At 40.9% G+C, this 26,496-nt stretch overlaps 3 protein-coding genes across 3 annotated transcripts; 1 reads left to right on the top strand and 2 right to left on the bottom strand.

Moving 5' to 3' along the window:
• Positions 1–8,388: 8,388 nt before the first annotated feature.
• Positions 8,389–9,055, bottom strand: LOC148427048 (striated muscle preferentially expressed protein kinase-like). The gene is made up of 2 exons (XM_088409083.1): positions 8,686–9,055; positions 8,389–8,429 (listed from the first exon to the last, which is right to left on the bottom strand). The coding sequence occupies exons 1-2, from the start codon at positions 9,053–9,055 to the stop codon at positions 8,389–8,391; spliced, it is 411 nt and encodes a 136-aa protein (XP_088265209.1).
• Positions 9,056–14,648: 5,593 nt separating this feature from the next.
• Positions 14,649–16,071, top strand: LOC148427047 (L-rhamnose-binding lectin CSL3-like). Its single transcript, XM_088409081.1, has 8 exons — positions 14,649–14,706; positions 14,776–14,826; positions 14,899–15,037; positions 15,120–15,238; positions 15,451–15,501; positions 15,604–15,727; positions 15,805–15,925; positions 16,003–16,071. Exons 1-8 carry the CDS (start codon positions 14,649–14,651, stop codon positions 16,006–16,008), a joined length of 669 nt encoding a protein of 222 aa, XP_088265207.1. The 3' UTR covers positions 16,009–16,071.
• A 1,851-nt stretch (positions 16,072–17,922) lies between these two features.
• LOC148427046 (gap junction gamma-1 protein-like) lies at positions 17,923–24,884 on the bottom strand. The gene is made up of 5 exons (XM_088407612.1): positions 24,724–24,884; positions 22,469–22,738; positions 22,177–22,396; positions 19,301–19,975; positions 17,923–18,973 (listed from the first exon to the last, which is right to left on the bottom strand). The coding sequence occupies exons 2-5, from the start codon at positions 22,706–22,708 to the stop codon at positions 18,960–18,962; spliced, it is 1,149 nt and encodes a 382-aa protein (XP_088263738.1). The 5' UTR covers positions 22,709–22,738; positions 24,724–24,884; the 3' UTR covers positions 17,923–18,959.
• Positions 24,885–26,496: the final 1,612 nt, after the last annotated feature.

The following is a 26,496-nucleotide window of genomic DNA, read 5'->3' as shown; positions in this document are numbered from 1 at the left end:
GAAGTTAGCGGAAATCTGATTGGATAAAAACTCTAAGCTAGAACTACAACACTGGATTAGCTTAATCAAATGGATATAATATGACACGAAGAATTCTCCATATTCTGTTCTTTTCATGTCATATTATATCCATTTGGTTGCACTCCTTCTAGTGTTGCAGTTTTAAGTTGTAGTTTTTTGTCAATCAGATTTCAGCAAACTTGTGTCGCTATGCTGTGTGAAATCTGCCATAGCCAGAAGCCAGGGCATTCGCATCAACACGGCACGGATGGATATGTGAGCGGCCCGTATAACTTAATAGACAGCCGCAATAGCCAACCGAGTCATAAGATCGCCAACTAGAGGCCTCACGTTGAACGTGACGTGAGTAGATGCTCACTGCAGGAGGGCGGTGCAATGGTCAACAGGCAAGCTACGTGGTGTTGGTTGTGCCTGATTGCATTAGAGGCGTAGCATAGCTATTAAGTAACCTGTCCCGACTTGGCCATATTTCTGACTGGGCTAACAGGGGCGTGAGGTAACCTTGTTTCTATTCTATTCTAATGAGAATGCATTTTGTTTGCAAAGGATCAATTTGGTGTTTGGAGCTACGCTGGATTTGCAAACTTCAAACTTTTAAGCAAGGCAGCAACGAGACACCAAAGCACAGCCGGACACCAAGGCGTGGGCTTCGGCGCAAGCGCAGATGGATGTGTGAGTGGCCCGTATAACTTAACAGACAGCTGTAATAGCTAACCAAGTCATAAGATTGCCATCTAGAGGCCTCACATTGAAACTGACGTGAGTGGCTGCTTACTGCAGGAAGGCGGTGCAATGCTCAACAAGCAAGCTACGTGGTGTTGGCTTTGCCTGATTGCTTTAGAGGCGTAGTGTCGCTATTAGTTAACCAGTCCCGACTTGGCCATATTTCTGACTGAGCTAGCATGGGCGTGAGCAAACCCTGGCAAATAGTTCTGCTGGGAATGCCTTCTGTTTGCAAAGGATTGATTTGGTGTTTGGAGCTACACTGAATTTACAAACTTCAATTGTTTAACTAAGGCAGCAATGAGACACCAAAGCACGGCTGGACGCACGCGCTACGGTGCTTTTAAAAATTTATGGGGACACCCGCGTGGATATACAGTATTGTACATGTCAGTTCCAAGGTAAAAAGGTGCTTTAAAAAAAAACTTTTGGAATACCCGAATGGATACACTGTACATCTCCATAATGAAAAGGTGAAGAAAAATTGAAAGATATTGAAAAGACTGATCGATTCTGACCGCTGTTTGTTTTGGTGAGAGCAAGACTTTTATTTATTTATCTTTTGATTTTTAATGTGTTTGTGTTATTTTAATTCGTTCATATTCAATTAATAGTAAAGATATAAAATGATGTTCTTCTTATATTAAACTGCAATTTGTAATTTGGACTTTATAAAATTTCGTGGGTATTTATTTCAAATTATGATTATTCTGTTAAAGTTTTGACAGCGTCACGTATAATGACAAGTTTTAATGGCTGATGCGGGTTTACTGACGTGTAAAAGCTCCGGAAAATAGCCTGTGTTTTAATGCATACGTGTGCGCATGGGGGCTATTTAATACACACACACACACACACACACACACACACACAATAATGGGACTAAGAGTTCCTAAGCGTCCCTCGCCTACTGCCCGAAGCCAAGTGTGATAGGCACCAGCAACACCTCTATCTTCTATGTGGTGTATCAAATTTACAAGATATTTTTATATCTTCCTCACCATCTTTCTTACACAAACACTTAATCTTTCCCTTCAACTATTTTCCACTTGTTTCCACTTCTACCCATTCTAATATTTCAGCACTCTTCTTTCCACCATCATTACATCTTCCACGTTTGCACAAACAGATTTGATGTGTCCTTCCAGACAAATTTGTTCCTTCCATACCAAATCAGTCTTCATCTAATCAGTCTAAAAATAATATGTCGCTCCAGAGGCTCATCCGTTGAAGAGTGATGTGCTTTCCATTGCTGTCAAATGGAGATTTTCAAAACTTATACCCATATTTAACCACAATCAATGAACCTGGAGTCATCCAATGTGGTATTTTTTTTCTCGACTATCTCTGATATGATGTGTTTCCTCCAAACATCTCCGGACATTGAATTCCATAAGCATAAGAGTGGGCTTGTACTGTATGTCAACTTGTCCCCCCTTCCCTCCCCTCGAGGTCCTCTTCTATCCATCAGGGCTGGATGGTGTTGGAGAGTTACAGCAATCGATACAAGTGCTTTATATGTGAGACAGGAAACTCCCCGAAGAAACGACTGAAATGGTCCTGAATCAATACATCTATCATCGCACCCGCTCTTCAGGCTAAAACAAATGAGAGCTTTGTTACACACAAATTTTAGACATTGTTTCTTCCTGTAATGCCTGATAGCAGCAATCTCACCTGTGACGATGTTATAGAAAGAAACATCCATTGCAGATGAATGTTGATTGATTCATTAAAAAAGAAAAAAGACTTTGAAGAAAGCCAATCAATTATTTAGGAGTTGCAGTTGCACTGACAGACAACGTCATCAGCATATCCATATCCCTGGCTGCTTCTGTGAAAATCTCAGAACCACCTCTTGCACTACTGTGGAACGCTGCACACCTAGCGACCCCCCCCCCACCCCCCCACCCCCAAAAAAAAGGGGAAAAAAAAGAAACAATGGCGCATCTGTGAACCTGAGTGTTTTTATCAGGAGGCTCCATGTATTAAATTTCACGAAAACATCAGGGCATTATTCACAAAGAAAGTGTGGATTGCTTTGACGACTGTATTTATCCAACAATAATATACTGGTGATAAGAGTGAACAGCATGATGATATTTGTCAGGCAAGCATCATTCATTGACAATAATCATGCATTGTGACAAAGACTCTCCCCACTTTACATTTTAGCCACTCATGTAGTTAAGTCTCATCGTAAACATAGTGTATTTATTTTCAAACACAATAGCTGACAAGCACTATTTAGACAAAAATAGAGCCATGCCTACTAGGTTACTGCAAATTATGGCTTTGTTAAATTATGTATCTGCAAAACAAAAAAAAAATTACTTAAAACTGGCTGAAAATAAAATATTTTGGAATATTGCAAAAACCAACACGCGCCATGCTGGTTTGGTTACATTTTCTGCCATCTACACTGAATTCAGTCACAAGACAATACACATTTATTTTGGCAAAACTTGTACGTCCACAAATTTTCAGCCGTGCTTCAGTTCTAATTAGCACGTTGCTGTTAAAGCTTTGTTTGAAAGTGATATCTTACTAATACTATACTGTACTTCTACGTCTTGCCAGACTTTGTAACCGAAAACATCATATTTGCGATGGGAGGTCATGTTTTTGAACATGATATTTTTGATGGGCCATTAGATCTGTGATGTGATGTTATTTACCCGTTACTCAATTCAAAGTGCAGTAAAACAAGTAGTAGACAGTTGGACATGTCTGAGAACTTATTGCCAGACAGTTCAGTCAGTATAGGGGTATAGGTAGCATCACTCAAAGTGCGGTGATCCTTAAATGTCCCATTGCAGCAAAATGCTTGAGCACTGTGCAATCCTCCAAGCTGAGCCCCGATGAGCAGTGTGTATTTAATGATCTCACCGATGCGGTTGATATCTTAGGGTCTTGAAAAATCAGTGACTCATAACTTTGCCACTGCAATGCACGGACGTCAGATTTGATGGAAAAAAAGAAAAAAAGTTTTGCAAATTTGCACCAAGCAGATAATGACATTAGAGCGCAGCAACCACACGCATCCCGGATCAAACTGTAAGTCCTAGTCATGCTTGTATGACAATATCAATTCTGGCAAAAATTGGCAGAGTAACAAGAAGATGGAATTGAACAACAAGTTAACCTTGTGCAAGATATCGTTCTTGCGACACCTGATTCTGCTTGCACAAAGCAGAGTCTGAGCGTCATGTCAGCAGCGGCATGTCAATTTGTGTCACCCGATCCTACCATCTAATCCTAACTAAATCCCAGTAGGTTCCCGTAAACCGCCAGGGACAGGACACAAGAGCGAATGACACTTTGTAGAAAGTCGCGCACAGATATTGCCTCAGCTGCTTTGTCGCAAGAGGGAGTCTAATTAATGGCGCAGTAATCCACTTGAATGTAACATTTCGAAAATGTGAAACTGCGTGCAGGTTGGCTCACACAAGGAGAGAACTTAAGTGGTCAGAAAATATATTGGGATGTAGAAATAGATGCTATACATTTAAAATACAGCACCAGATGTGGCGCTCTGTCTTTTTGAGCCATTCGCAAAAACAAGTCACACATTTTTCCTGACATCAGTTCAAGACTAGTAAGAAAAATTATACAAACCAAATGCGTTGTCCATAGTCTTCTACGATTATACTAGTTCCCACACAGAACATGTTACGTAAGGGAGAAGGGGAACTGTCTCGCAGTGTGTAAACAGACACCGCACAGCTTAGCTTCTTGCTAGCAGATGTTATGGCAATGTAAAAAAAAAAAAAAAAATCAAATAAACAAAACCACGGTATGTAACAATCCATGTTACAGCCCAAGCGAGTTAGCATTTTATTATATTATTCTATATTAAGAGTTCAACTGAGGATTCTCACAAAGAGAGGAGGACCAAACAAGCACTTACCTCTGTGTTTTTTGCTCCTTGGTCCACTGCTACAATCTCTCACGTTTCTCAGCACCTTGCGAGCGTCAATCAGTTCTCTCTTCAGCATTCCCTCCCCACCAACATACACATATAGATCACTTTAACTTCCCCTGTGAGTCCACAGTGACCGTCCAAAACACTTGCTACCACTAATCAGCCCATGGTCCTTTCTCCTCTTGTGCTACCCGTGTCCACTTGAACTTCAATTCCAGGTGTCTGCAGTTGGACTGGACTTTCCCTTTGCACCCCTTAATAACACAGAACCAACCCCCAGCCCCGAGCCCGGCGAGTGTTTAGACTCACTGCGTCCTCTGCTGTCCTCTGATGACTTGTTCCGTTTGAGCCAGGATGATGTGGCTTCTGAAATTCTAGTCAGTATAATTTGCTCCAGACTTTACTGCTCACACAACTTCGACTGCAATGGTGAATGCCATGGTGGTGATAACAGGGATAACGTTACACACTCGTGGGCATTTTTACAGGAATGGTCGTAGTACTGTATACTGGAGTGAGGTCAAGGGCCTTTTAAGAGTAACTAGTTACAAAGTTAAATACAAGCATTCGAGCACATCCTAACCAACCTGGTTGGTTAAATATATTAATCCAAACAAGACAAAATGTCTTTTGTAGCTTCTGTATCATAAAATCAATTAGGAATATAATCACCTCTACGGCAGGCTAGCTAACTAAGCTAATAAGCTAACACAGATATCGTTAAGCAATGCCTGCATTTTCTTGTAGTGGTAAATCCTCATCATTTTACGATGCAACTAGAAACCAGGGTAAAGCAGTGTTGTATTGTAGCTAAGTCAACTCGTGTTAGCAAAGCATTTTATCAGAAATACTACATGCTAACTTTCCTTTCAAAGCAGGACTGCAAGCATCTAAAAAAGAAGCGTTTAATGGCCGTTGCTTTATTTCATTTCTGCCATTGGGACAAACACACTCACTAACAGCTGCTACCTTTTACAGACTTTGGGGATTCTTTCCTCTTTTATGTTGCAGAGCACATGTTCATAGCGTAGATCAATTTAATCCTTTTGAAATCAGCATACTGGTAAAGTAAGACAATGTTTTGAATAAAGGTTCAATCAAAACAAAATTGAAACCAAACTAGCTTGCATAAGTTAGTTTCCACGTAAAAATGCTCCATTAACAAACAACAAACATTAACAGAAAAAGAATAAATAAGTAAAATAAGTCCGACCATTTGAGTTGCTGCAGAAAAATGTCAGGAACACCAGTAGGTACAGGCAGTAAAGTTTAATCCAAGTTGAATTCATGATCCTCATAATTGTATTTACTATTAATTTGTACGACCCCCCCCCCCCCACACACACACACACACACACACACACACACACACACACACACACACTCCGCACCGCCAAAAAAAATCTTCCGATATTTCATCGCATCATTTGAATAGTTTTGGAATGGATTGTTCTTTTGAGTATCCTAACGGCTTAATTAAATAATGGGATTAATCTTTTTTTGTTTGTTTGTTTTTTTTTAAAGAGTAATCCTTTTGAATGCATCAACACTATTCAATATTTATGAGTCACTCCAAAGGTGCCCTGCTTGCATTATGGGGCAGGGAGACTGGCTGTCCATGACGATAATCTTTTCATCATCTTTTATCTTCAGATTTCATAGCTCATATTTGATTTACATTTCATTCCTTTATATAAGCATAAGACTGACCATTTGTGATTTCAGCTCTACCATGTTGCAGACAATTTGTCAACGACGGAGGCCAACGTAATGTGTCATCACTCTGCTGGTGGGAGGGGCATGCTCTTATGGAAACTTTGAATGCCTTTGTGACACAACTGTATTTCATGCTTGAATGAAAGCATTACATTGAAAGTAGAAAGAGACTAATTAAGGAAAAAGATCCCTAAAACTAATGATGAATTATATTTGGATTACACACAATTTTTGGATGACAAAATGTTGCATACTAAGGACAGACGTGTTGATAATCCAGAAAGCTGTCTGTGCATCTGCCTTCTTTTTGATATCATACTGGAGAGTCACGTCACAGTGGTAACAATTTTTATTAGTTGCTACATATATTAAATTAGTATATAATAAACTCCAGTTTATTTGTTGACAGCTTTACCTGGATGTGCTATAGCTAGCCAGTATATTAAAAATAATTTAGGATTAATGCATACCATCTACTAATCCTTTATTTTCATACATTCCAATTACAATTTTGACCTTTTGACTGCAGGGAAACAAAAGGTGAGACCTTTTCAGGAGGGATTCTGTAGAAAACCTAAAATAAATTTGCCCCATGCGCCTTGGTTAAACAGTTGAAGTTTGCAAATCAAGTTTAGCTCCAAACACCAATCGTTCCTTTGCAAACAAAAGGCATTCCCAGCAGAACTATTTGCTAGGGTTCGCTCACGCTCCTGCTAGCCCAGTCAGATATATAGCCAAGTCGGAACAGATTACCTAATAGCTACACTACACCTCTAAAGCAATCAGGCACAGCCAACACCGCGTAGCTTGCTTGTTGAGCATTGCACCGCCTTTCTGCAGTCAGCAGCCACTCACGGCATGTTCAACGTGAGGCCTATAGATGGCGATCTTATGACTCGGTTGGCTATTACAGCTGTCCGTTAACTTATACGGGTCGCTCAAATATCCATCTGCGCTTGCGAAGAGGCCCGCATCGTGTTGACGCCAATGCCCTGGCTTCTGGCTAAGGCAGATTACGTACAGCCTGGCGACAAAAGTTAGCTGAATTCTCATTGGCTAAAAACTCCAATACTCGACGGAGCGTAACCAAATGGATAATAATAATAACAATATGACATGAAAAGAACAGAATATGGAGAATAATTGTACTAATGAAAAAAAAGAAAAATAATATATGTGAATAATATATGAAATGAAATTGAATTTCATTATAGTTATTATAATTATTATAGTTTATTATGATAATGATGTATATATATATATATATATATATATATATATATATATATATATATATATATATATATATATATATATATATATATATATATATATATATATATATGTGTGTGCGTGTGTGTGTGTGTGTGTGTGTGTATGTGTGTGTGTAAAAGACTAATTTCACAAAGAAAGGACGAGAATATACGATTACTCGGATTCCAATGGAGGGGGTACAAAAAAAACAGCAGATATTTGTGCATTGCTCCTTCTTAACACCCCTTAAGATTCAAAGGCGACAACCTGGCTGCTCCACTTCGAAAATAGTGATTAAATTTTGCCACACATACAGAAGGCTCACACGCAAATATACATTTAGAGGCCCTTCAACTTGCTTTCATGGCGCTGAGGGTGATTGAGTGTGACAGCATCACTTCTTGACCGCGGCGGTGCTATAATTACCTATGATGTCTGCTGGTGTAATTGGAGACGGCAAGCACATATGAGAGCTCTGAGCCACCTCAAATCAGCAAGACGCATACCATGCCAGAAATAGCAATGCAGAGTGGAGGGGTGTTAGAAAAATGTTAACGATACCGTTCAGGCCCAAACTTTAGGCCCTGGATTAAATATGTTGATTTTTTACGGAATGAATTGTTAAAGAAGAGGTCACATTGAAATTACATAATTAAGGATCTCAACATGGGAGGGTCTGCAAACTAGGAAACAGAATAAGCAGGGTGCACATGCGCAGGATCATTTATCTCTCACATACTTGTGACTTCTCACCAACTAATTTTGGTGATGAGCATGAGGCATAGTTGCACTGGAACAATCACAAACAACCCTACAAACCTTGAAGCTTTCACTGCCCACATCACACAAAGATTTTAAGAGAGAGAGAGAGAGAGAGAGAGAGAGAGAGAGAGAGAGAGATAGACAGACACACAGACACACAGACAGATAGATAGATAGATAGATAGATAGATAGATAGATAGATAGATAGATAGATAGATAGATAGATAGATAGATAGATAGATAGATAGATAGATAGATAGGAAACAAAATAAAGACGTTTTACCTTCTCCAAGATCCATAACGGAGAGGACGGCGCTGCAGCTGGCCTTCCCCAGCTCATTGGTGGCCATGCAAGTGTACAAGCCGGCGTCCCGCATACAGCAGTCGTGTATCCACAGCCCTTGTAAGTCCTGAGCTTCCGTGGGAGGCAGGAGTGTGTCATTGCGGTACCAGGTGAGCAAAGGTCTAGGAAAACCTCCCACTGACACCCTCAGGCGGATATCACAGCCCGTTCCCACCACAGCTTTGCGAAGTTTTCGAAGGAAAATTGGTGGCATGGGCTCCTGGTCGGGGACAACCTGGTCTCCTAATCCGGTAGCTTTGGTCATGTTGAGAGGGCTGTTAAGTTTACAGGATGCTGCACCTTCAGCCATTTTGAATTCCATATAAACTGTATCAGGCAGGCCTTTATAACTGGATGGCAGTAGTGGCAGCCTTGATACTTTTTCACGTCTTACACCTTTGGACCGGAGGGGCACACCGATGGTGACCTGGCAGGAGAGTGATATAAGTACAGCGCAGTTTGACCATCGCTGGAAGTCTGTCTTATTTAAGTTAGCTATTCGACTGCCATCGTTGGCATAAGTTAGCCTCATGTTCAAATGAACACTATTATGACCTTTCAATGTCAAGCATTTTAACATTTCATTGACAAACTCGCACCTGGAATAAAACTCAATTTTACACAGGACACAATGTATGCCACGTTTCTGCGTATTTGCAAGTATTGTCCTGAAATATTGTCTTGTTTGATGAAAAATTACTCACAGTGTAAATCTTGTGTTGAAAATAACTATAAATCACAAGTCTACACACCTGAATTTGCCTTTAAAACCAATGGGAATTCTTTTGGACATCCCTGCGAAGCCTGGGTTAAAGTAACAAGATCCATAGATGGAAATAGTAGATCTCTGCGTGTTCTCCTACAGGTGTAAATCCAAACTGGCTCATGGAGAATAAGCAGCCTTCACCATCGCCCCTTTTCAGGACTTTGACTCCCCCCTCTGTCCAGTGACAGAAAGGGAGAGAAAGTGATCTGACGATAAAACGTTCAAGTGCTGCAACCTCCTGGTCTTTGTGAATATGCTTCCTTTCCAAACTCTTCCAAATGTTTGCGCAGTTTTGTTGTCGCCCTTCTTTTGTCGCACAATCGAAACGCATCAACTTGAGAGAGAGGGCTGCACGGCCACCGATCGCTCACATTTCTTAGCCCGCCACATTTGACCTGCACCAGCACAGACTCGCACACGCACGCACACACACGCGCACACATGCGCACGCACTACTAAGGCCGTCAAGTTAAAGGGCTCCATCAATATGCTATTGACTAGGGGTGTCAATTCCTGCCATAAGGAGGAAAATATTGTCAAGTGGGCCAGACTGGTCAAATTAAAGTACACTGTATTACTTAAGAGCAGGCCGGCCTTGTCCCAATTCCCAGTCAGTAACGGAGGTCAACTGTAAATACTATGGGTGGGGATCTTTGACTGTCACGCGACTCGATTCCAATGGTGGGTCTCCAATTCGTTTCAGAATTGATTTTCAATTCGGAACAATTTTTGATTCGAAATGATTGGATTCATTTAAATATGATTTCTGCTTCAATTCATGGCTGCGCAAAGAATCATTTGATAACTTCAGTCTGCTTTGCAAGACAGAATAACAAAGGCAGACAAAGTGTCAATTTTGTTTTATGTTTATACTTTTACATTTATTAAGTTTGGATTTGTAAGGAATTTGCCTTTTCCACAAAACCAACATGTGGACAACTGCTAGTGAAGCTTTTGTACTATGAAATACAATGGAATGAAAATGAAAAGCATATGTATCACTAAAAAGTTAGAACAACCATGCTCTGTATGAATATTTGGTCCTGGTTACCTCATTTAATTCACATGGGTGAGAAAGCGAGGATGGATGCTGTGTTGTTGTTGATCCATTAATAGCCGCTTTCATTGATTCTATTTGGTAGGAAGGAAAGAGAAATATTGGTATAAAACGTTGCACTCACATTTGCACCCGTGTGTCTTTTTCACGTCACACACGTTTGCAAAACCAACAAGGCTGCTTTCAATGAGGACGGGGTGGTTAAATTTCCTCCATTGTTTGTGTGGTGACGTCATCGCACAGCACGCTTCCAGAAACGGACATAAAAAAAAAAAAAAAAAGTTACATACCGAATTTTTTGTTATTTCAAGATTGATATAGTGAGTGACATTTTGAATTAATTTAAGTCATCATAAATGAGAATCCCGATTCTTATGTGAATCTCACGCTCTTAAAAAAATATTTCCCTATTTAGCTCAATAACATTTTTCCTCAAATTGCATAAAATGGATATTTTCCGTGACTTTTTTCATTGTTCTTAAAATACATATTTTGTATAAATCCCCATAAATAAAACTTACTAGTTAGCTAGTATAAGCCGCTAGAAGCCTTAATATCTAAGTACTGAGTCTCAAAGATTTTACTTGTTAAGTGGTTTTGCTCTAAATATTCCCGAGTTCCGAGCTGTCACCCATATAAACAAAGTAAAAAATAAATAGTTGTTGAAAGTTGACTTGTATTGTTTTTCATCTTATATATATATTTATACCGGACTCTCACTACAAGACATCTTGCGCATCCATACTACTGCCATAGAGCCACACCTGGCCTTTGTCCTGCACTCCAGATCTCAGTTTCACCCATCGCACTCATGAGGACAAGTCATTTTTCATTTACGATCAGTCTGAAAACGTTTTTTTTTTTTAAATAATAACCAATTAAAAATCCAATCAACATTTATAGTTACTCATGTCATATTTTAAATGAGCCCTACACTTGTTGATATGACTATTACTTGTTCATTTCTCTGTTATTGTGTTTAATATCTCTATAAATATTACACTGCCATTGTGAGATATTTTTTTATGTTTCAAAAGTAATTTGCACCCAAGAGTACAATTACTTCTGTTCAAATTTGACAAAAACGTAAAAGTGTTAAAAAAGTCAAGTTAAGTGAATATTCAATTTCAATATTTAATGTCAATTCAACTTTGATATGCACGTTTCAAATGAACCAAAACACATGCTTAAGATAGCTGAAATTAAAATAAAAAAGCAAATGTGAAACACAGAACGGCTCGCTGAAATTATTTAAATTAATTGCTGTTGTATGTAAAGAACGCCCGCCAAGGTTGGCCCCCCTACATTTTTAACACACCAAATCTGGCCCCCTTTGCAAAAAGTTTGGACACCCTGACCTAAGGCAATGCTCTGACAACATTTTGCACTCGACTCAAACTTTGACAGTTGAATTTTTGCATATTTTCCATGCTTTAGTGTTTTAGATGATCAAACAAATGTAAATTATAGACTCGATAATCCAAACAAATTTAAAATGCAGTTTTTAAGGAATACGTTAATACCCTAAGCATGATTACCTTTAAACCTGTTCACACAAGAAATCATTTAAATAGCACATGACGAATAAAATGAAGTCAACCAAAGTCACAGTAATATATCAGGCTAGACCAGTGGTTCGCAACCTTTCTTCAGTGATGAACCCCCTGAAAAATGTGTTTTCATCCAAGCACCCCTTAACCAGCAGAGGTGGGCAACTTCAAGTATTGTATTTTGCTGGAATGAGGAAATTACATCGTCACTCGGTCAGTTTTCTGCCATTTTTACATCAGTGTATTTTACCAAACCTATCATCACCACTAGAAAACAAAATTTAGTGGGGTAAACTATAGCATTCATTACATTTTATTTTTAGTTTTAGTACCTTCATTCAATACGATAATAATTAATATCTGATTTGATCTCATGGTTCAATGTGTAACATTCCCCATAAACTCAGAGAACATGTGTGGCATAATTGCCAATCACGTCCACTGGATGGCATGAACTTGATTTAAATGGCTGCAATTTGATGCTAGTTGGCTATCTCTTTACACCTGTAAATTTTACATTTTTTTAGAAGACAGTCTCATTATCATTTGTCTAAATGTCATCTGTCACATACACTACAAGTAAAACAGAGCATTGTTGAGGTTGAATTCGCTAAATAAAAAGTCTTTAATTATGGAATTTAAAAACCGTGATCGGGTGCAGGCAATTGTTTTCCTGAAAGTGTGACCGCCTGCATTGCAAACGACCACTAGATGTCCTCATTCAGCCTTACAAAGCCCTCACGATACCTAGTTTATCAAAGACATTTATGTACTGTAAAACTATTTTAAAAAGCAAAATAACTAAAAAAAAATAAAAATAAAAATCTCTTAACGCTTAGGTCTAAACATTACTTTTACCTTTTTGTCAGCGAGATTGTGTACAGTATGACTTTTTTTTTAACCCAGAAGTTAAAAAAAAAAAAAAAAAGTCTAACTCCAAATAAGTCTCAGGAAAAAGCAGCAGGGTATGATCAGTACTGTATTGACACAAAAATCACTCAGCTGAAAATGGTTCTCCAACACTCAGTGGTGACGTTACTGATAGTTGGATTGACATTGGGCATTCTCGTCATTCGTCAGTCTGTCGGCAATATTGGCATCTGTCGGTGACAGACTGACAGACAGTCCGTCAGTGCTGACTAACAAGTATTAACATTATTGTATATTCATTTAATAACTAATATTACTTAGTGTGTTGAGAATTTGTTCTCAGGACTGGTTATCTGCACCAAGATTCCGGTGAAAGAGTACGCAAGTCATCACGTTGAACTTCACATTTATTTTGACTCATGCATGGTGTATCATGTAGTATCTGTTGAATGATAAATCAACAACAATATTAAAGTCAGTCAACTAACATATAAACACTTGCCAAACTTTAATCTATGAATTTACTGTATTTTTAGCCGACAATTTGCCATATCTATCTCATGATTGTAAAACGGATCCAAGAGTGTGAGTTGTGAGTGACACTCATGTCATCTCTACTAATCAATGTGAATTGATAATCTGTTTAAAACTTAGTTTGATAAAGGCATACAAGATTTTGCAAAGAAGTCACTCACTAAAGCACAATTTTAGCAATAGGTTGATTCATGTTCTGATTAAATTTCTTTTCGTTTGACAAGAAAATGTACTGTTTTTCCGTCGCTGCATTAAAAGGTGTAAAAGTAGATGATACGCACAGAAACCCTGCCGAAATCTTTCATACCTCCGACAGTAATGGTATAATACTGAGTTATGCCTCATTTGGCTGCAATAACTGAAATCAAAGGTATGCGATAACTGGTGCACAGTCTGTGACTGGTGTTAGGTTTTTCACATTGCTGTCAAGGAAATTTGGATCACTCCACGTTACACAAATTGTTCAATTCTGCCATATTGGGGGGGTTTCCAGCATAAACTTCCCATTTAAGGTCATGCCACAGCATAGCAATTGGATTTAAATTCTGACATTGACCGGCTGCTCCAAAGCCTTATTTTTATTCTTCATGGGACATTCCGAAGTGAACTCGCCGGCAGTGTGTTGCCGTGGTTCCGATGAATGATCCAAGGGCGCTTTTGAAAACACAAGCTGATGGTCAGATGCTTCAGGATCTTCAGCCACCTCAGACCATCACACAGCCACCGTCAATTCTTTACTCATTTCCCGAATAATTTGTCTCTTAAGGTTCTGATGAAAACGGACCCAATGAACCTCCAGGGAAGTGGCTTCGTGAGTGTATTTGCGCAAAAAAAAAAAAAAAAAAATTCTTTAAACAAACAATAGACGACGTTTTGTACGCTCTATGTATATCATTTTCCAATATTTGTCTCTCAAGTTTTACATTATTTGCTTTCCCCACCTCGTATTCCTATGCCTTTGATCATGCATGTGTAAGATAAACTGGGCGCAACACATAAATAAGACAAAGTCTACCAATGCTTCATTTCAGCTGGCAAGATGTTCTTCTTGAAGTTGAGCTTCGTTTCTTGTGAGTACTCAGACAAGGACTGGCAAATCATATACGTGTCCATCATATGTCGACGCATGTCTGTTCTCTCGCCTGCAGTTGTGGTTGCAGCATGGTACTGGACATCAGGTGCAGGTAGTGGTTCGTCCAGAAGCTTTATAACGGTGTCAAATTCTGCATTTAACCGAAGCGTCCATTCTGCAGAGGCTTTGGTCGATGTGGCGTGCCCAGGGGTCAACCCTGAGCTGCGGTGCCGTAAGCAGACTCGCTTGTCCAGCTAAATGTGACAAGGTTTGTGGTATATGATGTGTGCTTTGTGGCTTTTAGCTGATGGATCCAGAATAGTTGTCACGGCTGTAGACTACGGTTTGAAAGATGATGCTGACTGCTCTGATCGCCAAAAGGCTGCCAAAATCTCAAAAGAGGGGGGCTTTCATGGACTTTTCCTTGGTTGGGTGAAATCTATGTAAGTCATGTGATATATTAGGGAGCACAAATGTATCTTTGCTCCAAAATAGTTCTTCCAATGTTAACTCCTAATCCCACAGCTGTGACGGTGAAAAGAAGTGTCGCCTGCCAAAATCTGACCCATCTATGTTTTACTTTGAAAACTGGTCACCTGACAACTTCATTCAAGTCTCCTACACATGTGTAGAAGAACCTGCAGGTACAGATTTTGCACTGCAGAGCTTTCGCTGAAAGTAATTAAAGTCACAAACTGTAGTCATTTTTTCGACTTCGACTGCCGTGAATGAGCGATGTGCACAACCGCCTCACAGTTCAGAGGTTGTGTCCTGGAATTTGTTTTGCTGTTGACTTTGGGAAAAAAAATGGACAACTGGTATTTAGTGTCATTTAAATGTGTAAATGCTTTCATAGGCTTAATGACAGAGGTCATTTGTGAAGGAGATTCTGGAACTATCACATGTGGTGAGTGTTCCCCTCACCCCTTTATGTTCACTTTGAAACAACAAAATGGGTTGAATGGGTTTTAGTGTAATGCTCAGCTTAAGATTTTCATGTCCATCTCAGAAAAGGGAGAACTGGTCATCCTGAAAGCAAAGTATGGCCGTCTGGATAAGGACACCTGCACCAAAGAGTCATCGATATATACTTTCTGTAACAGTCCCACAGCTGAAGTTCGAGTTCTGAATTGGTGCGTGTCCTCCAATGCAAATGGTTTCAGATGTCTGTGATTATTTCATTTGAACGCTCTTTTGAATGTCTCAACAGGTGTTCTAAGGATGCACCTAGTTCCACCTGCACCCTGGAGGCAAATGACGACACTCTAGGCCAGGCGATGGCATGCGATCATCTTCCCAAGTATCTCTCTGTGGATTATAGTTGCAATGTGGTAGGTGGATTCATGAATATAGTTCCATACATGTGTGTGCCAGTTAGTGTCGATAATTTGCCATTTTTCTTTGATAGGGTTAGTAGGCAGCCACCACAGGTCAGAGAGGAGCAGCGACCAATCGTGACTGTCCTCTCATCAACGAGAAACTGATGTAGAATGATAATAAATAGATTACGCAAACAATACGTCTTGGACTTTTTTTGTTAAGAAAATTAATACTGCACCTTTCTTTTTCATCAAGTAGGAAAGTGTGGAATCATCAAAATGGAGGAAACGTTTTTGATTTGCAAACTCATTTGAACATATTTGTTTGAACGTACTTGTGAGCTAAATGTCGAAATCAGCCATTTTTCCCCAAATGGCATGGATCTGCTCCACATCATATCAATCTGAAAGAAAGAAAGAAAGAAAGAAAGAAAGAAAGAAAGAAAGAAAGAAAGAAAGAAAGAAAGAAAGAAAGAAAGACAATAGGATTGAATTCCGGCATGGTTCAGTTCTCAAAAACTTTGTCTAGAATTGCATCCTTTCCCTGTATTGCAAACAGTCTAATGAATTATATGTCTATCACATGTCTATCACAATGTTGAAAGAGTCTATTGGACCAAAACAACAAAAAACATATTCATCTGGAGCCGCAAAAATGAAAAGCCTTATAATGAAGGCAACACATGTATCTATAGGCTATGTTAGCCTAATATGAAAATGACAGTTTACTACAAATACATACTGGACCTTCATCATTAAATGTTTATGTGTCCTGCAGTGCATCCTGTAGAGAAAGACGCATCACGTGACTTCTCTAAGTTTGACTTAACTTCTCACGTTTGACTTAATAATACATTACAATATTAATGAATTGTGTTTCAATGCTTTGATGAAAGAAAAGAAATTAAAAAAATACATCTGATTTTTTTATGTCGTTTTAATTTTGTGGAATCAAAACAACAGCAACAACAAAATGGAACGCGCACAGCGTGCCCCTCATCCGGGCAACGGTGCAATAAAACGCACCCTAATTAAACATTGGAGTTCACATACCCGCATAAAAGCGCACTCTCTTCCATGTCGATCACATCACAGAACTCATCACAGGCAATTGAGTATGCTTGCGTTGAATGAATGTAATTGATTTGCTGATCGGTGATGTTGCCTGCCATTTCAAAAGCCCTTTCCTTCCTTCGCTGTTAGCGGACGGAGGCATGTCTTTAATTTTTTTGTATTATCTCTGTTTTGTTTTTGAAGTCTGCAAAACGAATCCTTTGTTCTCCCCAGTTATTTTTCTCTTTTTCCCTTTGGGATCTATGGCCCATCACACAGCCGCCGGTTTGGTTCCAACAGCCACGTGCATAGCATCCGGCCCTGCTGATAGAAACGTGTGTCGCAGGCTACGACGTAAATCTTCGTTGACAGAAATGTTGAAATGTAATGTTTTCTACACATTTTTACAGCACTGGAAAACGTTAAGAAAGTTTGTGCTATGTATGTCCTCCCACAGAAACCACACTAAAACAAGAAATATATTTGATATGTTCAAATATTTAGCACATGAGGGTAGGTTCACAGTGCAGGGCTTAATACTCAATTCCGATTTTTTTTTTTTTTCGTTTTTTGTGAAATCCGGATTTTTTGTGATAACATTCCCAAATGAATGCAACCTGTATGTGACCTGTTTGCGCGCTAAATTACGTATCAGATTTAGTACCACATAGCCAAGCGGCAGAAAGTAGGCAAAGTAAATACAGTATTGTTATCAAGACCAGACGTTGTAGTTCAAGATGGGAGCGGAAGATGGAGCTCTCGCTCTCCTGACGTAAGTGTCTGCTTGCCACGCTTATGCGCTCTAATGTCCTTTTGGGACAGGGTCTAAAAATGAACCGGACTCTTTCCTCAAACTTTTACTTCGTGAATTGTTCAATCCCAATTTCAGCAGTACGTATGTGGTCGTGAAACTCATGTGCTTTATATAACCCACAATCAAAACAATACAGCATTCATTCTGTCCAAATATATTTACTCTCATGACAAAAACATACAAAACATATCTACAACTAGAAAAAGAAAATTCAAAAACATCGTTTGCAACTATTATTTGGAATGTACCGTAAAACAGAGACAGATGTTGAATGAATGATATAACATTTTGTGGGCTCCATCTTTTCAAGCTAGACACTAAAAAGCGTTGGAGAAGCTTTAATAACCTGATGACTTCAGTGCAAATCAAAGTGGGCGTCATTTCCTAACTCCAGCATGAGGTTGGGAAGGTAAGCAGCCACTTGTAGCACGAACACGGGCCACGCATGTCAGGGATGGAAAATTAGGTCTCATTCAAGAGGAATGTGCTTCAACAGCATGGAGTTAGCGCCACTGCACCATGCAGCTCACTGAAGATCATTAAAAAAAAAAAAAAAGTCTCCAAACCTGCAATGATGCATTGATAAGGATGGATCATTTATACAGTTGCGATCGGAAGTGGATGGGACTATGAAAAAGTCAAAAAGTATGGTCTGACATTTTCAAATGAAATGCATAGGGAACTGTTTTGGAGTATATATATGAAAAGAAAAAAAAAAATTCAAGCATTTGCCAGTTCAACCTTTTGGCCCAGTGAAAGAAATATTTAAGTCTGAGAAAAACAACACTGAGCACTGATCCAGAAACATTTACCCAAGCTTGCCTCAACAATTTTTAAAAAAGCACTTCTTTTATGAAGAGGGAGGGAAAAAAAGAAAAAGAAAAATCACTGGGTCATGGCCATGTATTTCAGGGCCGGATAAGTGACCCAGCGAGGGGGGTAGAGGGTTGCGCTCGCCTTGGGCGTTCGGTTAGAAATGAACCAACGATGCAAGAGCCATTAAACGGGGAATCCACTCCTCCAAACAGGGTAGTAACACTGAAAGCATTCTTTTTCTTTCACACATACGTGCGTGCACACAAAACATACATAACCTCTCTCAGTGGTCCAACTTGCTTTCCCAGATGTGCCCCCACCCAATGTGATAAGGCTGGTAGGAATGACAACCAGAAAGCAGGTTCAGGCACGCATTTCTGGAAAGGGAGCCAAAAAGAAAAACACTTAAGCTTCTGCATTTTCAGTCGTCATGCATCGAGATCGCTCTTGAAAGGTCCTCACATACACCCTAAAACGGTCGGGTTAAAAATTAAAGGGCCGACCCGATACGAGTCCATTTGGCCCCACTTCCCTTACTGTATGAGCAATAGATGGTTTATGCAATTCTCGATCATATTCTTCAGTTCAACATGACTTTTACATACATTAGAGAAAAGTGAAAAATCTGTAGACACAAGGACGATCACAAAGACACGCAAATTCAAGCAACGTTTGCCATGAAGGAAACGAAAGCGATGCGGTACCTTTGTGGCTGGCATCACTCTGCTTCTCTTGAGCAAAATTAAGGCGGTTCTGCTCGGCCGGCGTTTGCGCCACGGTGTGGGCCTCGGGGCTGCTGCTGCGCGAGGGACTTCCCTCCTCCGTTTGGTAGGCTAGGTCCAGGTGCTGCTGCGCCAACTTCAAATGCCTGCGCAATCGCTCCAGGTCGCGGGACGAGTTGTGCTCGTCGCCAAAACCGCCCAAGCCCGAGTCACCCGTTGGCATGGCCCTGAGCTTGCCTTTGCCTCCTTTTTTCACAACGGCGTGATACCCCGGGGGTGCCGTGGCCATGGAATGCAAGGACGAGGGCTTATGGGATTTGAGGGTGGCCCGCCTGCGGAAGGTGTCACGGATGGTGCCGACGCCCAAGTGCATGATTTCAAAGATTGTGAGAATCAGGCAGAGGAAAGACACCACATACATGACCAGCAGGAAGATGGTCTTTTCCGTGGGCCGAGACACGAAGCAGTCCACCGTGTGCGGGCAGGGCGAGCGAGAGCATGTGTAGAGGGGGATAACCTCAAAGCCGTACAGCATGAACTGGCCGTAGAGGAAGCCCACTTCGAAAGCCGAGCGCCACAAGAGCTGGCATATGTAGACTTTCATCAGGCCGTCTCGCAGGATCCGCCGCCGTCCATCGTGCTTTTTCTCGTGCAAACCTCGAGTGGCACAAAAGGGGACATGGGGCCGTATTTACGATATGTTTTGACCCATGCAAAAGTGGCCAAAGGCCTCAAACGCTACCTGTACAAGTTACAGCAACTTAGAAATATTAAACCCTCGGCTAGCATGTTTTTTGCTGATAAAACACACGAGAAATCAATCTGCATAGATGTGGGGATTGCTGATCTGGATTTTTAGCCTTTGGTCAATTACACCCCCTATCCTAATGACGTTTGGACCGCTTCTAAGTACGTTTGATGACACTTCTAGCTGCCACTCACCGTCGCTTACATGCATGAACCGAGTATTGACATCTTTCGGGATTCCTCTTGAAGTTTAGGAAATATACGTAGAAAACTCTCTTCATATGATCACAGTCAACCGCATGCGAGGCACTCCAAAAGACACCGAAGCAGCGTTGTTTTATGTTGTTTTGTTGCAACAATCATACATCTGCTAATGACCTTTTTTGATTGAGTAGCGAGTCAGATTACAACTTTTGGAGTGTAAACGGAAGAGTTTTTTGTCCGATTACAAATTGACCATGCACATACGCGGCGGTGACCTGTCCTAACATAACCTGACATTATCATAACTAAAATAAAGTATAAGAATGAAAATAACCATAATTAAAGTCAAGTTCATTTTAAATACATTTTTACGAAATACAGTATATATATTTTACATCTAAAAATTGTTCTCCATTTTCTGTCTTCGTGTCATAGGCATTTGGTTACGCTCCTTCCAGTGCTGTAGTGTTAGGTTAGAGTTTTTATCCAATTAGAATTCACCTAACTCGCGTCGCCGGGCTGTATGAAATCTGACTGCGGCCAGGGCATTCGCATCAACAGAGGCGGGCTTCTGCGTGTGGACGGGCCTATCTAGTTAATAGACAGCTGCAACAGCAAATCGAGTTATAAGGTGGACGATGATGTCATTGTCATGGTTTGGGTTTGTTTTTTTGGGGGTTGTGGGTTTTGTTGTTGTGGGATTTTGTTCAATGTTCCACTCACGTCTGCCTTTATTGTCTGCGTTCTCGTTACTTTGATTTGGTCCACCTGACTGATTACCCTGCCCCCCACATGATACCTTGTCCAGTTTTGCTCCGGGTTCGGTCCTGCCTCATTTCCTTATTAAAGTTTCCTTTTTTGAGCCACATATTTCTCAGTTTCCCTGCATTTTTTTGGCTCCCCTTCCTTCCTCCTCCCTCTCAACTCACCATGCCCAGACGTGACACTTATATTAAATTGCCATTTGTAATTTAGCGTACAATCTTGGTAAAGCTTGCTTGCTCTTGGTTGACTTCATAAAACTTGGTGGACAAATAATTTGAAATTACTATTATTTATTTTAAACTTTGGCACGGTTTATTGATGTTTAAATGCTCCGGAAAATAGCCTGTGTAGCCCAGTAATTCATACGTGTGCTGATGAGGAGTCGAATCACTGAAGGTGTGAAACGCACAGACCCCCACTGCACATACGTAGTGTGCTGCTCAACAAATAGCATTGACATTGTCTTTTTAGTTGAAGAAGACAAAATGACAGGCCTGCACACCCTCTATCCTGTGTATCTCTCCAGTCCTTTCTCCTGATAATCGCCCAATTTCAACGCCCCCACGCTACTTGTGGATTATAGAGTATTTGCTAGTGATCGATGTCGGCGCCAGGAATCTGAGCTCACACTCACTTAAAAAAAAATAAAAACACAAAAAAACTTGATATTCTTTTGTTTTTACTTACTTTGGTTTGAAATGCAATTTATTGTCTGTCATTGCTTTTACTCAGGTCAAGCAGTTGCATTAGTTCTTTTAAACAACTTTTGGTGCCGTCCACTTAAGTATGTGTGAAAATGTGACTATCAGATTGCTGCCCTACCCTTTATCCTCTTATTTTTACAAACCTTGAAAACCTAACACTGAAATCCAAGCATTTCAGAATTCCAAGCAGCTCGAGAGCCCTCAAAAGCCTCTACATTTGCATTACTCATGTTTGTGGTTAGACGCAAACATGATGCAAATACAGTTCTGCACTCGATATATACATAAGCTATAGATTACGGAACTACTGGATCAATTCTTGTTAAACTGTGATATGGTACAAGAGAAAAGATTCACTTTTGATTCTTTCAGTTGTCTTGGCTCTGTAGAGCGCTGACTCTTTCGACCCTTAAAAACAAAATGAGAACGACAGCTTACTTTTTTCAGTCTTGTCTGGCTTCTCCGGTTCGATCTCCTCAGCAACCATGGGGTCTTCTTCTCCGTTGTCCTCAGCCTCCTCGTAGTCTCGAACCGCGCCTCGGTTGATGATGGGCATCCTCTTCTTGCGTAACGGCCGGTAGTCAGAGTCGTCCATTCGTGCGATTTTGTGCATGGCAAACCCCAGGTACATAATGGTAGGGGTGGTGATCATAATTACCTGAAGCAGACATCGCTTCACTTTAGTCCCACACTTGACTGAGATCATTATGGCGTGTAATGCCCAACTCACCTGAAAGATCCAGAATCGGACGTGTGAGAGCGGCGCAAAGGCATCGTAGCACACGTTTTCACAACCGGGCTGCTGCGTGTTGCAGACAAATTTGCTCTGCTCATCGTAGTATATTGTCTCCCCGCCAACTGCCGTCAGGACGATGCGGAAGATGATGAGCACCGTAAGCCAGATCTTCCCCACAAATGTGGAGTGGTTAGAAATCTCGTCCAGCAGACGCGTCAGGAAACTCCAACTCATGGTGCCGAGGTGATGGAGGAGCTAAACGGCCTTTGTGTGTGTGTGTGAAGGGGGTGGGGGTGGGGGTGGGGGGTAGAAATAGACAGTTCAATGCTCGCCACACAGCTGAAGTTACTCTTGTGGTATACAAAAAATAGTTACTTCTTTTTTTTGTGTGTGTTATATCGTATTCTCTTTTAGAACATACTTCTATTTACTTGCTATATTTCTATTATTATTTTATCTACCATCCCGTTTCAGCTCTTACTTCTCTGACCTTGTTGAATGTTTGATACGATGCCTGGGATTTACCAAAAAGAGTTGCTGTTCATGTTCAGCGGTGATTGTGTGTCATTTTGTTTTATACATGCTTTCTTTTGTCAAGGCACCTAGTCCTTAATACATGGGAGATCCAAGCCACTTCTTGCAACATCTAATCTATCTATCTACTCACACGCACACACAAGCACAGGCGTTTCACATTAGCATGAAGACAGCGAGATGACATTATACAGCATGAGATTTTTGCGTTTGAATATAATTTGATTCTCTTTTGATTCATGTTTCAAAATCTGTTTAAAAATGAAAACATGTCTTTTGTCCCACTCCATTGCAGATTTTCACCAACTGCTTGTGGGTCCAAACCCTAACCCCAGCGATAAAAAGGGACTCACTGCAGTACTACGGTTTTCCACACAGAAGGCTCCAATTAAGACAAGAAGTAACAAATACAGCTTTGGGTAGACATCTGCTTTCACCGAACAATGACAAAGCACCACTTTCTAGAGCATAGCTAAGGACAAATTGGGAATAGTTTTAGAGTTATAGTCTATGGGTTTTATTGAGCAGCTGTGCGAGTGTCCCTTTAAATGCCACTTCACCATACTCTGATGGGATTCGCAGCCAGGCCAGAATCTTAGGCAAATTAAAGGCTGCTAAATACAGCCTGTTTGACCACTAATGCGCTTAAAATTACCTTGTTCTTTCACATCAAACTCCCCTAGAATGTCAGTGCAGCTGGAAACAAATCGCACTATATGAACAAAAGTCCCAAAATGTTGCTGTAAATATGAAATAGTGCAGTAGACTACATGAGTGCAATAAGCACAATTAAGAGAAGGGAAGGGAAGGCTGAGTGTTTGAGAGTGTGTGCGTATTCTGTCGACATCTTAGCAGAGGACCTTGGCTTACAATAATGGTGTAAAAGTCTAAACAACACAAGGAACAAAGCAGTGGCATTGCTTTCTGGTGAGTGGAGATTCTCTCGATCTTGGTTAACGACTCAGATAAAACGCTGCGCTGCTCTTTGACACGCACACAAATAGGCCCATCGCATCTTCGTGTACTTCAAATACGCGCGAGCAGCTAAAGCAAAGAAATGCCTATTTTTACACCCACTGTTGCATACGGGGGCATTACTGTTTTTTTTGTTTTGTTTTGTTTTGTTTTTTGTTTTTTTTGTTTTTTTTTTTTTGGGGGGGGGGGGGGGGGGGGGGGGTCTGGAAAGTGTGTGCAAAGGATCCGCACAAAGCGGGGGCGTTTGAACATTCCTGGCTAACCCGAAGCAGAAAACTGGAGTTTTCGGGTTCACGGACCTGACACCGTGGCCGGGCGCGCACGCACCGGGCGCCGCAAGTCAGCCAAGCCAGTCAAACAATGCGCCCTCCAAGACAAGACGTCGGAAATAAGCAGACAGGCTGGCTCCCCGGAGAAGCGAACAAGAGTCAATCGCTGCGCTATGCCGGAATTTGGTGGTAAACTATGATTATGGCGCGTTCCAAAGTACTGTGTGAGAGGTACACATTTTGAGCCATGTTTGAGCATTACAATGATCTTGGAAAAATCGTCTTTCAATGCGGTATTCACTTACCGTCATCACTAGATACACCGCTACGAACCGGCCGAATTCTACTCGACAGACGAGTGCGCTTTTAAAAGCGAACTTTCCGCATGGCCAAAACAAAAGTTTGTCCAGTGAAAGGAAAGCATCAGAGTGCCCCAACACAGTTCCAGAGCCCCCAAACACAAACACTCACCTTGTAAGCTCCGAGCGCTTAATTGCGCCACCAGATTTTCTTAATTAGCGTGCGTGGCTGCCTTCAGTCCCGGTCCATTCAGCCCACTGCGAACCCCGCGCGCCGGGGTCCTCAAAACAAAAGTGCTGGCTTCTGTGAGCTCCCGACTTTTTCCTCCTCCTCTTGGTCGTGCTGCGTAAGTGGGCCCCGCAATAACCACCCCCCTGAAACCTGAGAACGCGTACTTTTTTTTTTTTTTTTTAATGATAATGTTGTTGTGCAAGTCCCACATAATGCTGCACAATGCCCACGTGGCCTTTTGGATGAATATGAGATTTAAAAAAAAAATCTAACAATATGCAAAAGCATGCTCATGACATGTGTAGGATAGAATATTACGTGTTCATATTAAGTGTGATGCTGTTACGATGGAACTTAGAAAATTCTAACACAAGTCGCGATTTCTAATCAAAAGTACAATCGACTTTCAAAGTCAATTATCTTTCTACTTCTGGAAGGAAATACTGAACATTTAATGCATTTTCAGTACGTATACATGCATTTTCAAATGGGGTGTGCTGATTTTGTCACAAAATGTGACATCGTGGATATGAGCGAGTAATTTTAGGGCTCCAAATTCCATCCTACAAATCACGACAAATGCACCAACATGGTGTAATTCAGAACTCCCACAGCGATTTGATCTGTGTTACTTTCCACATTAATTGTGATTGCAGTGCACCGGACTGGCCTTTCACACTTTATTCCGCCGCAGACAGGCAACTATTGCTTAAACAAGCCGCAGTTAAACAACAAACGATCCTCACAGTTCCCTTTGCTGGTTTGGACCACATGGGTTCAACGGAAGGTGATCCGTGTCTTCAGCAATCATGTGCACAACACATGTGGTGCACTGGTGGCAAGAAGAAATATTTACACAGTGGAGTTGGTTAGTGAAGCGTTCACACAACTCTAGACAGGATACAGAACTTTTAAAGCCTGTCCAAATTAAAGCCAGGGGTAACATGGTGTCCATTCTAGTAATGCGTTTCAATTTCAACAAAGTAACAATTAACGAAGATTGTCATTAGCTCGCATTGTACAACAAATGCAGGTTCTGATGCTCATGATCATTCAGGTCTTGGGAGAGCAGCAGCATCACCCAGCTGACTTTGGGCAGAAGATGGGGTGGAAAGACAGTTTGATTAGATTGCATTACATTTCATACTTTTTTTTTTTTTTTTTTTAAGTCCAAGCAATATATTCTGTAAAATATATATTTTAAGGGTAATGATCTCAAATTCATTTGAAATTAAGTTCGGGATTTTAGTTTGTTGTATATGTACCGTTTTAACTATAGGCATCATGCATTTATTTTAGGGTGTCAATTGCTGGCCCCAATCTCCCAGCTATTAGCGCCGATTACTGTAGCCTCAGGGACTGCATCAATTCCGAGCCCCTTCTTTTTTGCTGTGTTGACGGACAGGCTGACGAACGAGGTTAGACAGGAATCTCCATGGACTGTGATGTTCCCAGATGACATTGGGAGCTGTAGTGGGTGTAGGCAACAGGTGGGAGAAAAGCTCAAGTGCTATTGATACAGGGAGGAGATATAGAGAAAGTGGAGGAATTCCGGCTCAATGGTCTAGAACAATGGAGTGTGTGGAAAAGAGGTTAAGAAGCATGTGGTGCACAAGACTGTGGTGAGACCAGTGATGCTGTTTGGCCTGGAGACAGTCCACTGAGGAAAAGATAGGAGGCAGAGCTGGAGGTAGCAGAGCTGAAGATGCTGAG

Source organism: Hippichthys cyanospilos, chromosome 2 (assembly GCF_059441005.1).
Source record: "Hippichthys cyanospilos isolate Australia breed blue-spotted pipefish chromosome 2, RoL_Hcya_1.0, whole genome shotgun sequence".
Lineage (NCBI taxonomy): Eukaryota > Metazoa > Chordata > Actinopteri > Syngnathiformes > Syngnathidae > Hippichthys > Hippichthys cyanospilos.
The sequence above is the reverse complement of the archived record's forward strand: the minus strand, read 5'-3'. Positions and strand labels throughout refer to the sequence as shown.

What these genes read in the sequence shown, in the direction of transcription:
- LOC148427046 (XM_088407612.1), bottom strand. Translation starts at nt 22,708, where the DNA reads ATGAGTTGGAGTTTCCTGACGCGTCTGCTGGACGAGATTTCTAACCAC. An exon ending in TCCGATTCTGGATCTTTCAG is followed by an intron (nt 22,397 to 22,468) that starts GTGAGTTGGGCA and finishes TGTCTGCTTCAG; the next exon opens with GTAATTATGATCACCACCCC. An exon ending in GCCAGACAAGACTGAAAAAA is followed by an intron (nt 19,976 to 22,176) that starts GTAAGCTGTCGT and finishes GTGCCACTCGAG; the next exon opens with GTTTGCACGAGAAAAAGCAC.
- LOC148427048 (XM_088409083.1), bottom strand. Translation starts at nt 9,055, where the DNA reads ATGGCTGAAGGTGCAGCATCCTGTAAACTTAACAGCCCTCTCAACATG. An exon ending in CGTTATGGATCTTGGAGAAG is followed by an intron (nt 8,430 to 8,685) that starts GTAAAACGTCTT and finishes TGATTGTTCCAG; the next exon opens with TGCAACTATGCCTCATGCTC.
- LOC148427047 (XM_088409081.1), top strand. Translation starts at nt 14,649, where the DNA reads ATGTCTGTTCTCTCGCCTGCAGTTGTGGTTGCAGCATGGTACTGGACA. An exon ending in TTCTGGAACTATCACATGTG is followed by an intron (nt 15,502 to 15,603) that starts GTGAGTGTTCCC and finishes TGTCCATCTCAG; the next exon opens with AAAAGGGAGAACTGGTCATC. An exon ending in GAAGTTCGAGTTCTGAATTG is followed by an intron (nt 15,728 to 15,804) that starts GTGCGTGTCCTC and finishes ATGTCTCAACAG; the next exon opens with GTGTTCTAAGGATGCACCTA.